The 16920-nt window shown below is 42.8% G+C and overlaps 1 protein-coding gene across 2 annotated transcripts in view; it reads right to left on the bottom strand.

The window, feature by feature from the left end:
- CRMP1 (collapsin response mediator protein 1) overlaps nt 1-16920 on the bottom strand; it is a 50339-nt gene that overhangs the window by 10682 nt on the left and 22737 nt on the right. For both annotated transcript variants that reach the window (XM_085059786.1, XM_085059787.1), the window contains exons 4-9: nt 15599-15763; nt 10558-10619; nt 8906-8986; nt 5610-5678; nt 3452-3572; nt 2212-2368 (exon numbers count right to left, since the gene is read on the bottom strand). In XM_085059786.1, the coding sequence (XP_084915912.1) occupies nt 2212-2368; nt 3452-3572; nt 5610-5678; nt 8906-8986; nt 10558-10619; nt 15599-15763 (655 nt within the window). The remainder of the gene's footprint in view (nt 1-2211; nt 2369-3451; nt 3573-5609; nt 5679-8905; nt 8987-10557; nt 10620-15598; nt 15764-16920) is intronic.

Below are 16920 nucleotides of genomic sequence, written 5' to 3'. Positions count from 1 at the left end.
CTGTGGAAAAGAGCACAAGCAGTATGCTGTGTGCTTGCAGAGGAAGGATGTTGCAAGGATTTTTTTAATGAATGTAAAATATTGTTATTCAAATCAACAGTGAAATGTGAAATACTGTCTTCACCATCATCCTTGCATAAAATTCCTGATGAACCCAGGGCAGACTGATAAAATATACAGTTCATTTTTCAGTTTCACAGTATTGATTTAAAGTATTAAAACTGAAAGCAGGCTAAGCTGCTGTCATTTAAGATCTAGGACTTTAAGCCACTAGGAAAAAAAAAGCCATTTTTGCATGCTTGGAGAATAATGGAAATTTCTGTAACTCCTCAGTTTGTCTTTCTGGTGTTAGTTTTAAAAAGTCATTATTTGGATTCCAATTCTAAAAATGTTCTTGCTATTTTAGCTAATCTGCTTTGACCCATATACTATTGTTTTGGGACCCTCTTCTAGGAAACATATATAGCCACTCTAACAGACTAAAGAGTCAAACATTTTGATACACATGGGCTGGCTAAGAGCCTTACCCTCACACAGTGAGCTTCACCCTTTACAGTGCTGACAGTGATAAATCAGACCAAGAAAGTAATTTTTTTTTCTGTGTCCTTATTTGGAACAAAAAGCTCAATTATGGAAAAACATTTTGGCCATCAGACTGTCAGAAGAGAACAAACTGCTGCATATTCTCACCAGAGGCACATGTAACTCAGAGCTCAAGTGCAGCATCTTTAGAGCAGCTGAGTTAAAGCCTGGGTGGGCTCTGGTGGGCTGCACAGCCTGACCCACCGTGTGCAAGGGGAGATGTGGCACTGACTGATGGCAGCTTCCTGTCACATCTGTGTGCCCACCCACCTCCCAGGCAGCTGCTCTCAAGATGGTCCCCTTCAAGGTTCAAATTCCACTGTTCTGTCTAGAGCACTGGAAATCCTGGGAAGGGGAGGCAGGAGGTGAGCTGGGTGCCACCACATGAAGGTAAATAAGTATTTGAATGGTAAGTGGAGTTCCTCGCTCCAGCCCTAGCAATCTGTCCTGGTGGGGCTTCAGCTGTGAATTTCTAGATCATTTCAGAGCAGATGGTCTTTTGCTTAAGCTAGAGAAGACCCACAGTTGGCTACAGGCAGGAAATACTTTCAGAGATGGGTTTACAGTCTGAGTTTCTGGCAAGGCATTGCTGATATCTTCTCTTCTATATGAGAAAGACACTTCTTCCTTTGCTGTCAACATTCCTTTCACCTCTCATGATTAAACTCTCCCTGCCTACCTGAAGGCAGTCAGCTCACATCCCTGGCTTATCAAGTGATGGCCTTCAGTCTCCTGCTGTCTCCACCCAAGTCCCTGACAGTCTCCTCTGTGATCCACTCTGGCCTATTTCTCCTGACACACCTGCTCTGCATGTACCACTTATCTTTGCCTTCTTCCAGCTGGAGGATGCTGGAGCCAGTAAAGACACGAGGCAAGCAAAAAGTAACAGGGCTGCAAGAACTGGACCCCAGTAAACTTGTAAATGATTTTGGTCACTCCCAGACCAAGGCAAACTACCAAGTCAGAAGTTTCCAATATGCAGGAGATAAACCCACAGAACCCACCTACAAACACAAGTTAGCTTAGGACAAGCCAATTTTCAGAAGAACTCATAGCTGAGAGCCCTGCACCACCTTTGACAAAAACAGCCTCAAGAAATTCTTCTTGGTTCTAGGTATCTGTATTGAGGAACAGCCCTCATTTCAGGAGCTGTGCTTGTCAGATATGTCTGGGGCTTAAAATTGAGTCCATTCTCAAAGATGGGAGTCCATCCACCAGGTTGTTGCTTATGCTGGACAGTGACAATGCCATCCCATCATATATCAAGAATTCTGCTAAAGAAAACTGAGAACTAGGGAGAAGGTCAGTCTGAAGTCCTGACAATCTAGTTGTACAACTAGGAATCACTTAAAAAGCAGAAAGGGAAAGAATTAATTCCTGAATAGCCAGCAGCTGCCTATCTATCAAGCCAACCAGGAACTGGAGTGTCCATAACTGCTCACTTGACTGACAGCCTAAGCATAAGAATATAACTATCCCTGCTTTTCTATGTCCCTTCTCTGCTGTTTCATGTACAAGATTGGTCTAAAGGAAACCTGGTTGATCCCTAGATGCTTCATCCCATGTAGCTTTTGCACTTGCCTTACCATCAGCCTGTTAAAAAAAGAAAAGAAAAAAAAAAAATCTTACCATGCTAAGAGTGAATTTAAGTGGTCTGGAGTGGTAGGATCAGGGCTCAGAGGTGGTGAGGTCACAAAAGCTGCAGCCTTGGCCCAGTTTTTGCTCCAGTAATGTGTCCCATCTGTCCCCAAGCTGGCAGTGATCGGCTCTCCAAAAACAAGGGGACCTTGGAGAAAGCAAGGATATACAGGGACTAATTACAACCCACTCTCTCTTCAGCAGATGACACTGCTTGCTGCATGCAGCCATGTATAATTCACACATTGCTACATGGCTAGCACAGCTCCCAGAAAATTAAACAGCCTTGGCTTTGTCTGTATGATAAAAAATTAATCAGGAGTCTCTCTGAGCTCTACATGCTTTTGATCAGCGTATTTACAAATCTTTCCTTCTAATCCAGAAGGAGACAGTTCAGACCTGCTTTTAATTTGTGCTGTTTTAATCACAGCCATGTTCTCTCTGTTGCTCCAATTCAGAGTGCACTGGGTGGTGGATCCCTGTGGCAGACAGATGCCTTTTTACTACTCCCAGGTTGGGCACAGCACCAGCAGATAGCAGCATATGGTCCCCAGCACCACACTCCAAGTCTCCAAGAAAACAAATATCAAGACAATAATTTGCTCTTTGGCTTTTCCATATTGCTGATGAGCTTTGTCGTACCAACCAGCAGAACAGTCCTGACTTGCAAATGCAGCTTTGGAAGCAGCTGCCTTCAGGCTTGCAAGGCCCTTTTGGGTGCTTTGCAACCTGGATCCCACCATGGCCCCAGCAAGGAGGGCTGACCTGCAGTGCACATCTGAGCAGTCAGCTTCCAGCAGCAAGGCCAGGAGCAAGCTCCAAGCAGCCCTAACAGCAGAATCACTGTCCAAGCCACACCTCAGGGGGTGACACCCTGAAATACTGGCATGGAGGATGTGCTAGACCCCATTAGGAATAAAGTATTTCCCTCCCATGAACAGAGATAAAACAATCTAAGGGAAAAGTAAAAGGGAAAACAGGATGGAGAAGAGTTACAGTTCAGTCCTCAAGAGGACAGTTTGTGGGGAGAGTTTCTCAAGTAAAAAATACAAAAGGATTTCCCCTCATCCTTCCCAGCCATAAATATTTATTTAGAGTCTGTGCTGGTGCTACCATTCTTTGGTAACTTCTCCCTAGCCTGTCATTTGGGTCACAATGTACATGATTTTTAACTGAGCTTCTATTAAACAAAAAAAAAACCAAGTTTGAGGGAGGAAGGGGAGTCACTTACCTCTCTTCCTGGCCAGTGCAATGATATCAGCTGCACTCTTGCTCATCACCTTGGTGATGTACACTGGGCAGTTTATTCGACTGGCAATTGTGATGGCACGGAAAACTGCTTCTGCTTCAAGCTGTGCAAAACAAGGAGGGAAAAGTTAACTGCAAAAGCAGGCTGAAGAAAAAATGAACTGGAAGACTGAGCCATATTTCTCACTGTTCAGCAACAACTCTTCAGGGGTTGATTCTGCTTTTTCCATAGAGACCCAGTGCTGGTAAAGAGGGAGCTAACCCATCCTCAAACTCTTAGCACTAGCAGTACCCACAGCCAGGCTGTACTCACTAGCAGGGTATGGCTGCCCCAGCACAAACACAGCTCCCTGGCTCCCTGCACACCAGGGGAGGTCATGTCTAAGCAGCTGATGCAGTTCCCCTTTATTTCCCTCCCACCTTCCTGCTTCAGACTCCTACCCTGCAATTGGAAGCAGAACAAAGCAAGAAAACTTCGTCCCTGCTTGGAGACAACCTCTGAGCTCCCCCTGGCAGCTTTCCCTAATCTTTACATAATGGTGACAGTGAATGTAAAGTATTCTCAAACAGCAACTTCAGCACTATGGACTGAATTTAGCCCATAATCCATAGCAGCCTTTGAAGCAGTGCCCAGTAAGTCCCCTCTGTCAGCAAGCGTGAAGGCAATCTCCTCCCAGGGAGCCATCTGGGACGTAGGCACAAAGCAGGCATCTTCAGATGGAGGAGCAGTGCTTCCCAGCAGCTCTGGAGACTCCTTTCCCCAGCCAATCAGTTTTATACCAGATCCTTCCCAGATGGACTCACAGTATTGGCATTTTAATACCAAAAACCCTGCTGTAACTGAAAATAGTGACTCAGTAGTACAGAAATTTCTGTGGAAGAGTTTTGCTAGAAAAGCTGAGCAACTTAGGCCTTCCAAAACCACATGGCTTAATCCTTTACAGTTTTGTAAAGTATTTTTTCCTTCAATCAGACTGCTTCAGGTTGTCCTAGGACTTGTGTCAAAACATTTGTTCTGGAAACCCCAAATGCCCCTTCAGAAGAGCAGAGAAAGAGGCAGGGCCCTCTGTACCTCAGTACTAGAGCTGAAATAAACAGAGGTGTGGTCAGAAAGATGCAAAATTCCTTTCTGGAAACTGCAAATGCAGATTTTCCTTAGGCCCTTGTTCTCATTAAAAGGAAACAAGCCTTTTAGAATAATTTTGGTAGAAGTTGAACAAAGCAAAATGAAAAAGTACATAAACAGTTCAATATAAGAATGCAACCAATTAAGCTGATTCCTTTTGCCTTGGGGAGAAGTTAAATAAAGATCTGCAAACCACAACAATCTCTTCAAGTTTAGCCACAAATCCCCAGGACCTTGTCTCTTTGGTCTTCTAGGAAAGCAGTCACTTCCCACTGCCGCCCTCCACCATCCCATTAATGGTCTGAGCTGTGTACATTAAGGGACATCCTCATGTCTTCTCATTTTCCTTGTCATTAAATAAACCACTTCCAGATGCCTGAGATGATCCACACCAGAGCCCAGATTTCATTGTAAGGGAGTTGCATAAAATGAGCTGCCTCACAGCATCTTTCCATTCTCACATATTTGCATCTCTCCAGCCTGCATTTCTGACACCAATGTATCTGCCAGCATGAGAGTAGATCTCCATGTGGGTGTATGCATATCCACAGTATAGATGGCACATGCATCTCATGGAGGTTTTCAGCTGAAGCATTTTAATAAATGCAGTTACTCCAGGGCCTAACCTTCAAGCTGCACTGCTGATTTTTAGCCGGATAAACCCATATTTTTTGTCACCACAAATCAAAACACAAAGGTTGCAGTTAAAAAATACATCAACACCTGTGCCCAGGGCAGCAGAAGCTGCGATCCCTGAGTGCACAAGGACACATTTATTCCTGGCCTAAGGGAATGCACCTGCTGCAGCATCCAAAGGGCTTTCCAGGCAAACAAACAAGTTGAGAGGACCTGGACTTTTCAGACTTTGAGTAATACTGTAAGAGGCAGTGGGAGAAGCAGACTGCTGCCTTCCCTGATGCACCCAGCCATCACCTGCATGTACAGAAGCCAAGCTCAAACACCATGCGTTTGACAAAATACTTCCACAAATGACAAAATGAGTGAAATCTCTTACCTCTTCTGGCCTGCTCAGGGCATGTCCCTCAGGTCCAGTGATTCCCATCTCCAGAATACGTTTTTGTTCCTGCAACACAAGAGATAAATGCTGAAGCAGCTCCAGGATGAGACCCTGGCATTCAGTGTGCTCAGGGAGATGAACAGCAGCCAGACTGTCTGACTGCCCCTTTTAATGTCAGTGTAAATGCAGCTGCAAAGCCCACTGAACACTGAAAACACTGGCTCTAAACTGGTCCCATGCTACACCAGCACAGCCAGCACAGGTCTCTGTTCTGTGATGGAGCATATTTGTGCCCCAAGCCATTGAGCTGCACCACTGGAAACCTCCTCCTTGTAAACCTCAAAATCCTACTTGACACCACAACACCAGCCCATGGAATGGACTTCCAACAGTACACTAAATAGCAATTATGGGTACTTCCAGCCTGCCATTCTTTCTTTACTTGCACAAGTTTCTCTCTGGTTGCAATCCACAAAGCACTTTCTTATACTTTCAGCATTGCTGACACTTCCAGTTTTCTCTAACACTTTCTTCTGACACAGTGAATCACTAAAATTATGCTTTTATAAAACAAAACACTGACCTACAGTTGCAAGGGTGCTGTGTCCACATCAAAAAGTCCATCTCAGGACCAATGGGGGTTTGTCAGAAAAAACAGCCTTATAGCAGTGAGATTTTTTTTTTTTTAATAGACAAAAAGCTTCACTTAATTTAAGGCCAGACAGTAGTATTAGAATAAATTTCCCTTTCTGCAGAAACTGGTGGTCAACCCCTTTTCATCTGAGGTTGGTCCAGGCCTGAAGAAGAGCAGGAGTGGGACCAGAGCTGCTGCTGTACCTCTGGCCCTGCTCTGCCCACAGGGCTCTAATGAGCCCAGCTCAACGATGCAATGGCTCTGTGACACAGACAAATGTCCCCTGGAGACCAGGATGAAGTTACTGAACATATTTGAATGTGTCAACTAATAAATATCTGATCCCAGCTCCCTGAGGGTGAAAAGCTCACACATTAACAACACACACCAGTAAAACCTGAGCAAGTTAACATTCATGTATACTTTAGCCTTCACTGCAATCAATCAAAGCTGAAGAGGCATTAACAGGAATGTATTAATCTGACTGTGTAAGAACATTTTGGTTAGAAAAACATAAGGTTTCATAGGTACTCTAAAAAACAGCTGCTCTGGATCATTAACGCAATGGCTCTGAACAGTTCCAGTTAAAGACTTCAGATAGTTAAAATGCAGCAAAAAAAGGAAATTACAACCATGTAAAAAATAGCAAGTTGGCACAGAGTAGATACACAAAGTAGGACAGATTTGCATCTTGAGGGAAGCAAGATCCTATGATAAAATCAGATCATATGATAAATTACCCACTGTAAGAGGACTTGATAGTGCTAATAAGCTAGAATGTATTTTGATAAGATCAAATTTGTATTTTCACACAGTAAAGTACTAAAAACCCTATGTAAAGGCAGTTTTCTTTTCACAATCCAAATAATTCTTCTAAATAAAAGCATAGGGGAAGACTGATTTTATGACATAGGGCAATGGCAAAGAAATACACTGATGTATAACATAATTTACATGTATTTACTACTTCATCTTTTCCTAAAAATTTTTCTGTCCTCTTTATTCATATTCAATGACTGTATATTAAGGCTGATCAGAGAAAAATGTAACTGAAATATATTTCTATCAAAAACGCAATTCCATGTGTGCACCTTGATTTTAATGGAGAATTTATAAAAACATCATAGGTGCCATTTGATTTGTTTTATTTTGCCATTCATACAGTAACATTGACTTAATCATGTTTATCATTATTCATTCTAATTCTACTGGATTTTTTTAAAATCCAACATTATTTATGTTGTATTAAAACTGTAAATTATGTATTTAGTAGTTTTAATTCATGCTAAACTTCATGAGAAATGAGCTTTTTTCCTCTCTTGAATTCAAATGAGGATTGTTACCTCGGGGGAAGGACATGACTGCAGTGTATGTGCCTGCTGACTCCTCACTAGTAACTTTTGATCCCAGTGGTTATTTTGGCCAAACTCAAAGTTAAAAGTGAAAGGCAGATCTCAAAGGGGGTAAATTCTAATCAGGCAGATGGAGATGTGTTTTTCCAACAGAGGGAAAAACCAAATACACCCAAGGCAAGAGTTCTTACACACTGGCCAACCACTCAAATATTCCCTTGAGGTTCTCCCCTAGCCATGAGACAAGGTGGGCTACTTGTCCAGATCTCAAAGACAGCTTTAGCTGCTTTAATTTCCTTGTCAGCTCTGCAGCCCAGTCCTTAGTGGATAAGCCAGCAGATAAGCAGCTCAGCAGATAAATCAGCCAGCTCACTCGAAGCCTCACCGACCTAAGAGGGGCTGGATGCACGTAGGAGGGATCAGAGGAGTGAGATATCTCCACAACAGCCTTCAGAGGTTCATCTGTCACAATGTATTACAACAACACCCACCCAAACCCACCCCTTCTGTTTTAGAGGGGAATCCTGGCCCCTGAAAGACCAGTGGGAGGTTTACTGCTGTCCTTGGGCTGCCTCTTTCCATGTTCCCATGTGTTGTGGCACCAATCAGAGGCATGGCACAGTCCAGTGGGAGGACAGCAGCTCCAGGGCACCTGACCTGCAAGGACTGCACTGGAGATCCAGGACATTTAAATGGAACTGATACTGAACTTGAGCCCAGCTTCCTGGTTCTGAGATGCAACTTCTAAGAGCATGGATTACACTTAAACACACAGTTTTGAAGTGTCTACAAGATCACAGTAGCTCTTATTCTGAGACTTCAGAGATTTATAAGAATATTCTCAAAAATAAATAGGTCTGTGAGCTTTAATACCTGCTCCAAACTCACTGCGCTGCTCATGCTGACAGCTGCAGCAAGAGACTTTAGCATAAAGCTGTCAGATCCACCTTTTGTACCCAAAATCTGTGAACAAGACTTTACATTGTTCTGCTTCACTTTTATCTGCTGGATTCAGAAGAAATCTTCTTGCTTCCTTCTGCCTCCCTTATCTAGTCCTCACCTGCTGCCAAGGCAAGGAGCTGCCTGGATCACTGCCCTGTCTGAAGGATGCTCTGCCAATTAATGCAAAAGGGCCTCCATTCTCTCCTTCCAGGCTTTATACCAGCAGTGTGCAGGGCATCAGGATCAATATAGGCTCTTTCCTGGGAGTTCCTTTCTTCCAACGCATTCTCTGACTCGCCTACTTTACTTCTCCTCTCTTGTATCTATCATCTCGCAAAGTGAAGCAAAAATGAGTGTTCACTCACCTGAGCTATCAAGTCTCCATTTTCAGCATGGACCAGGATAACAGCCCCAAGACTCTTTAGGAAGGTAAAGGCTTCATAAAGCTGCAGGTAGTACAAAGAAGGAAACACTGCTGAATAAGGAAAACACATTACTTAACACTCAGACCTCTCTGTTCACCTCAGTTTTGTACCTTCCATGCTGGAAGGTGAATAGTGGTGAATAGTAAATGATCTCTTTTCTACAAAGAACCTGAGCTTCACTGATTGGTGCTGACTTGCCCTTCCCTGTACACACCAGCTGCACCAAGATAGGATCAAGAGCCCCAAGCAGGGCTGGATTTCCCTGGGACACAGTTCGCCCCATCCCCTGCACTGTAGAGCCACCTCACCATGCCATCACACCAGGTCTAAGTTTAGTGACCCTCTTTTCTGTAGTTTTAACAAATGTAGAAGAGAATTATTGGGATGTACCACAGACTCTTTTAGTACTGCTAGAACATCTCTTTTCTGAAGTGCAGGCATTTTGCACCATTTTCTTAGAGCAGTCATTGTTGAGCTTTCACAAAAGTTGCAGTATTTTCTCTAGGACATCCCCGTTTCTTTAATTGCTTTCTAAGATCCAACACCCATCCATAAAGAAGGGCAATAGTTGATCCTGTTTTTTTTACTGGTAATTTCTGAGCACACATCTATTGAAGTACAATTTCCTTTCCAAAACACACTCAACTTATATGTTCCTTTTTTAAACCAGACTTCAGTAACATGGGAGCCCAGTATCCAAACACAGATTAAATATTGAAGACATTCTTCAGTGTCTACTTTTGCATTAGGGCACTTCAGGCAGCATTGAATGCCCTGCAATACACAGCTTGCAACATGGATATTTAAACAAGGTAACACCCATTAGTCACATAAAACATTTTGATGTATTTCTCTTGGCAATTCCATCAGGGAGTTAAATTTAACAGGCACTGCCTCTCAGAGAATATTTATATAATATTATGTCTAAAATTCCAATTAAAACCACATGCATTGGAGGTGTAACAACAGTTATTTAACTGTATTTAACAGAGCTGTAGCTCTGGGAATAAGTAAGAAAGAAACATTTTCTCAACTGAATAAGCAAAGATTATTATTACTGACAGATGCCATTGTCCATTTACAGTGGCCTGATATGTATGAATAGGAAAGCTGAAGAGTCTGGAATCTGTAATGAGCTCTGGACAAACAAGCTCATTGTTTTCTCCAGCCCTAATGAGAGAAGGCCACCTCCCCCAAAGAGCAACTCCATTTACTTGCTTGCAGCAACCAAGAAACTCTTGAAACCTCACAGAACTGTCACTGCCTCGAGTGCTTCATCTTTTTCTCCCTCTCTGACCTCAAGTTCTCAAAAGGCTACTGCAAAACAAAATTAGTGAAATCCTGAGCAGAGCTGAGTGGCTGCAATTTTGGGAGACACCAGAAGATCTCCACAGAGGGTGAATGTCATACACTTGAAGAAACACACACAGGTGTTCTACACACCTCAGCACTGACCCTCCAGAGAGCACATCACCACTGCACATTTCTCCCAGTGCCAATCAGGCCAGTGAGAATGTTTCCCTGGGATTCAACCTCAGTAGATCCTCAAGTGTGGGGAGGTGAGGAAAGAGAAAAAGCATTCAGAGCAATACCTGGCTGTCGGACATTTGGTAGAGATCTTTGTACGCCATGTAGACTTGAAAAGAGTTCACACCTGTTCCAAGACAAAATCCAAAGGTGTTGCCATGTAAGTGTATTCTTAAATTGTATTTGAACAAAAACTTTAGGACAAGTAAGTAATAGAGTATGTCTGGACTAGGGTTTTCACCAGTGATTGCCAAAAATCAAGTGTGGCTTCACAGCTGCTAGGACTAGAAGCCTGGATGCCCTCTTCTCTGGGGGAATTTGTTGGATGCTGTGGGTTGGCAGTGTTCATCCCTGGAGTGACTCAGCCACCACTGCAAACAGGATTGCTCGTAGCCAAATCACAGACAAGCAATGGTGGCTAAAGCAAGCACGTAAAGTTTGTGAAGTTTAAAAAACCTCATATAAGGTTCTGTGAATCACTGTTTTTCTTTTTTTACGTTTCCTTAGCTAATCAGGAAAACATTTCAGCTTGATCTAAAATGTGCTTTTTGTTAGATAAAACTTCTAGTTAGGTTCCCCCAAAGTGCTGAGAAGATGTAGGAACTGTGTATCTGAATGTGCATACAGACTCGCTTTTTCTTGACCTTACACTTCAAAGTGCCCAGCTTAGCTGATGGTAGACACTAGGAAGGAAAGGAAACAAAGCCTGAAACCCAGTTTTACAGGCAGCTCACCACACCTCTCCTTCTGCCTTCCAAGGATGGAAGGATTTACGCTGGCAGTCATAAAAAAACCAAGAAAATGACAGTTTCAAATTTCAGAAATCCGTAAGAAAGGCTAGTGTTTAGAGTCAGTTGTCAAGAACCCACTGCATTCAAATCCCTACAAGTGCTGCTATTTATTTCAAAGATTTGGTTATTTACACAGCTTTATGTTCTAACAGAATGAGAATTACAAACATCTTCTGTTCATAATCTCTGCACATATGAATTCATATTAGTTTATGTATTTGCCTTGCTCTTTAGTCTATTGACAAGATCTCCACTTTGGTCCAGGGACCAATCTTGTAGTTTCCTACTTTAAAAGAAAAGTAAATTCTAAGCTATCTAAGCCGTCTGTGCTGCATTTCACAATGGCTGTGATCAAAACTCTGCTTCCTGGGGCAAGAAGAAAAAGAAAGAGATCTGTTCATGCTATTCATGTTGTCTACACAAAATGAATAGGGCTCTCTGATGAAGATAAAACTCCTTCATGAGTCTAGAATGAGCAAATACATCCTCAGGCAGAGGGTATGACTGCTCACACACACACACACACACAGAATTTGTTTATTCACAATTACAGGACTAAAATACCCCAGGATACATGCAGGATAAAACGCTGAAATGATCCCTGGTATTATGTCTCCCTGCTAAGTCCAGGCAGCTCAGAGAGAAACACAAAGCAGGAGCTGGCCCCTCCTTGCTGACTTCCACAATCCAGCCTGAAAGGTGGAGCCCTGTCAGCTTGTAAGCACATCCTTTCTTCCTGTTTTCCTATTTATCAAGTTCTCAGAAAATACATATGGCCTTTACTAACTGTAATCCCTCCATCTATTCCTCATTACAGTTTCAAAGTACTCAGTACATTCTTATTTTAAAACCTAAGCTTGACTGGGCCTTTCCTGGGGCCAATGCTTGCAGCCTGGTGTCCTCAGCCCCGTCTGCCTCTGACTGCTCACAGCACATCCATCCTACCTGCCTTAGAGAAAAGCCCAATTTTCTCCCCATGAGCCCAGCCCCCTTGCCAGATGTCAGCTGCACCCAGAGCCACCTTTCTGCAGGGGTGCCTGTGCACACACAGAGCAGTGAGGATGTTAAGCCTGGCCCAAGCCATGGCCTCAGTGATGGCAGGGGACTCAACTATCTCACACATATTTCACTGTAATCCAAGGGCTGGGTTACCTGTTACTCCACTCACCCACTATGTTCTAGCCAAGAATAATTCATTTAATCACAGTCCTGCAGGAGGTAAGGCAGCTTTCTCTAAATACCCTGGTTAGAAGACAGACACTGACCCAAGTAATATGTATTTTCATCTTTTTTCCTTTTATTGCCTTTGTATCTTCTTAGGCCCTCTTCTGACCTTGATAAAATGACTGAGTTTTGCTCACACTCTGTTTAATGTTGTCCCTGACATTAATGGGAGTAGAAGGGACCCCAGCAGGGATCCTGCCATAGGATCTTGATCCAGCTCCTCACCACAGTGCAGAAGCAGAGTTCTCCCATGTAAGCACACACTCACACCCTCAGCTACCACCAGGTACACACACAGCAGAACAGCATTTCAGGGGCTGCCTTCACAGCTAACAGGAAAGATGGTGTGAACAATCCTGCCTTGCAAAGAGAGAACCTATACCAGATACCAAGATAAATAACACAAATTTACATACACAGGTATCCAAGATTAGACTCCTTGCCCTGGCCTGGTTCCTTGACCTACTCATTGGAATTATGCAGCTTTTCAAAAGCCCTGGTCCATGGCCTATTGACCTTAATGCTTAACATCTGTTACACACTACATTCTTGCTAATGTCCTACTTGCTCTCACACCAGGGGTACTCAACAGAATCCTCTCCAAGTTTTAGGCAGGACTACAGGTTTTTTTGAAGAGCAACAAAGTCAAAGGAACCAGTGAGGCCCCTGTCAGCAATTTCAGGCTCTTGCTCCTTTGCATATACTGAAGAAGCCCCATCCCAAAATAGCTGCTGAAATGCTACAAGCCTGAGTGTTTATCATCAATATTTGGCTCTACAAAATCTCCACTTCCAAAGCCTGTGTCTCCTTAAATTAGCTTTGCATTGATTGAGAACTGATTAATTGTTCAATTATACCTCATGACAAGGCACCTCAACAGCCACTCAGGGAGCTCCCCTGTTACTCATGCTGATTGCATTAGGCACATGTAGCACTGAAACACAATGAGCTGAGCCCTGTCATTCAGCTAACTCACCCACAATCAGCCAAGAACCAATTCAATCCAGATTCCCAGCTGATGAAAACTGGGGTCACTCCACTGACATCAAGTCTATTTGCACCAGCTGGCTCAAATGTTTCCAATTATCAGGAAATATTACCCGTTAATTTGAAAGCCCTTGCCATGCTGAATTGTTTCCTGTTGTGCTTGTGCTTTCATACTTGCCCTTACCTTGTGTCTCCTAACTCGTGAGAGTAACTCATGCCTGAGACATACATGAGAACAAAGGTGACCTCCTAATGCTCTTGCCACTGAAGAGGCCACCAAGGCCCCATCATACATCCCAGTTCAGGAACCAATCAACAGATTCCTGCTTCCCCTGACAACTCAGAGGCAGGTCAGATTTATACAGAAACCTCACATTTCAATAGTTGGAGAAAACTATTAACCTAACTGTCTGCATCAGGCTTTCAATGTTAACCCTCAGGCAAATTTGGGAGTGCTGAGCCATCTGTGATCCAGGAGCTCTGGAAAATAATGTCCAACCTTTGAAACAAGGCACAGTATACTTGTCTGAGAGTACAGTCAGCTAATGCACAGCAGCAGATTAATGTTAATGCCAAAAACAGGGAAACAGCACAGATTTGGCACAACCTGTGTTGACAGATGTCAACACCTTGTAAAAAACACCTGTACTAAAGACCTATGTAAGACCAGCTGCAGTTTCTCTAAATGATATGCATTCTTGCTGATTGAAGTGTTTTGTTGCCTAAAATCTGGTTATACAGCACATGTACTGTTAGCATCCTGTGACACGGAATAAACTCCCCCAGGTGACTGCACCTCCATGGCATCTCAGCAAACAACTGCTCACTCAGAAATTGCATTTTGATTTTTTTTTTTCTGCTTTGATAGTACCTTTTTCCATAAAGAGAACCTTTCATATCTAAGTCATCATTAGCACTGCACATTCCAAAGGATGCTGCATATACATATCACTTAGGTTTCCCAACAGAAGAGTCATTCTGATTTGCTCATGGAAACTGCATACCATATTAGAAAATATTCCCTAATTAATATCCATACATTTTCAAGGAAAGTATAAAGTGAAAAATACATGAAAATGTATGATCCTGGGAAGAAAATACACACTGTTAGGCACAGTTTTAAGGAAAAGGGTCTAGGCTAGGATCTTCTGAAGGCTAGATTCCATTGCCTGCACATAGGTATCTGGTGCCACTAAGATGCCCTCCATACATGAGACTGCCATGTTGAGCCTGAATGTGTGGAAATGTATTTAGGTTTCATCTGTGCTATTCTGAAGTGGTAGCTGGAGTCCAGGTAGGGTAACCTATAGCATCTCACATGATAGTAGGCCTGTTAATTGAACATAGTCAAAGTTTAGTGTCTTAAGATTTCTAAAAAAGTGACCTTTTTTTACAAGTGCTGAAACACAGCATCTTCTCGTAAGTTCAGGGAAAGCCACTAGAGAGAAGCACTTGAGAAAATCAGGGCATTTTTTCAATATTAGGTACCTAACTTCAGCATCTCTTTTTTCTAGTAACAAACCTGTTTTAAAAATAGAGGCATGTTTCATTAAAAAACCTGAGTCTCAGCAAGTAAATTATCCCAAGTCATTGCTGAGAAATGACATCTCGCCTGTAGTGACATTTTCACAGACCCATGTGCTCTTCATATTTGGATTTAATTAGAGGCAGCTGAATCAAAGATTTCAGTCTAGTTAAAACTTGAACCACTACCTTGAAATGTTCCATTTTCTTCATTCACTAAATAGAGGATCTAAGGTGACTTGGCTGATTATCCTAAATGCTGATCTCTGAGTTTTACCTTCTAATAAAACCTGCCCATGCAATGTCTGAGTCTATTTCCACAAATACAAGCAAGGATATAGTCATACATTTGTATATGACAATCTATGCATCTTAATCTTCCATGCCTCTATTGGACAAAGTCATATATATGCAAAATTTTTGGTTCATTTTACACAGCAGCAAGTGAAAATACAAGTTTCAAGGTAGTACAGAACTTTGTGCAGCATAACCAGTGCCTGTGCATTTATTAAAACACTTCAAAATTTCACCTCCATATGTTATTTAATAAAGCCACAAAATACTATTACATTTCACTAACCTTTGTCTTGCACCAGTACTTCCAGCTCTTCTCGAATCCCATCATACCAGCTGGTGATGTCCACATGGAGAGAGTAATCACAACAAGATTTGGTATCAGCTGCCTCATGCCACTTCTCAAAGGAGGTCAGTAAACTTGATCCAGGTTCTGGAAGCACATGGTCAACTGAAAAAGAGAAGGAGTGTCTGCTAGCTGGACAGCATGCAAACTATTCAGATTTCCCCAGAGTGAAGAGTCTTCCAGCATCTCAGCCAGAACAGCAGCCTTGGAGGCACTTTGTGTGCTGACTGTAACTTTGGGGTGTCAGCCAGGTCCTGCTGTCTCAGGATCACCAGACTTTGTGAACTACCTATGCTAAAGATGAGTCTGGCAACCTGCCTGGTGCAGCATCAATAGACACACAAAGAGGGAGCCAAACACCTCACAGTTTAAGAAATACTTGTCTTTCCCCTTCCAGGATTGTAAGAGACCACAGGTTCTGGACTTAGCTGTATTTCTTGCCTGATGTGTCCCTTTCTATGTATTTCACAGTAAGCACAATAATCAACCAGTGTCTCACAGTCACTGAACTACCAATACATCAGTGCAGATGTTCAATGTTTTCTCAGCAGCCAAAATTGGGAATGCAGCCAAAGGTTTGAACAGGGGAGACAATGAGCACCAACACTCAGTCCCACTACACAGCAGATTGAATGCCTTGCCCCTCCACTGTCTCAAGACTTTCTGCCTCTGATAATGCCACACCATCTACCAACAAAGATGTGACTACTTATGCATATGGACTTCGCTCTGCAGGGCTAAGTCAAAAGTCAGTATGAAAACAAAGCAAGATGGGCTTACCAGTGGCATTTGCAAACCCAACACTGCACAGAAATACTCAAGAACACAGACTGAAAAAACTATTAACAAAAGGAATGAACAGCAGTGAATTTTGTGTCTATGGCCAGAGAGTCTTCCAGCCAATACCTGCTGCTGAACATAGGTGACAGATAACACCAAAAAAAAAAAAAAAGCCACATCCCAATTCAGCGGGAGTAAAACTCCACTGGGAAGCTTCTCTCCACAAGGAAGTTAAGATAATTTGTGGTACCTGAACAACTGCCTCACTGCACCTAACCAAAGCCAAGTTATTACCAGAAGGAAAGAGAGAAATCTTGTCCCACCAACTGTAGACAGAAGAAGGGTCTTTTACACATAGAAACACTTCTTCCTTTCACCAACAAAGATGCTCCTCCAGGACACCTCTGGTAAGGACTTCCTCAGTTCCTGCTGCCAAATCCAAGCTCATAAATAAGCATCTTAGTATTTCCAAAGCCCTTGAA

The sequence above is a fragment of the Lichenostomus cassidix genome, chromosome 4, assembly GCF_008360975.1.
Source record: "Lichenostomus cassidix isolate B80296 chromosome 4, HeHo_3.0, whole genome shotgun sequence".
In the NCBI taxonomy this organism is placed as follows: domain Eukaryota; kingdom Metazoa; phylum Chordata; class Aves; order Passeriformes; family Meliphagidae; genus Lichenostomus; species Lichenostomus cassidix.
Note: the sequence above shows the minus strand (reverse complement) of the source record. Positions and strands in the feature narration are given on the sequence as shown.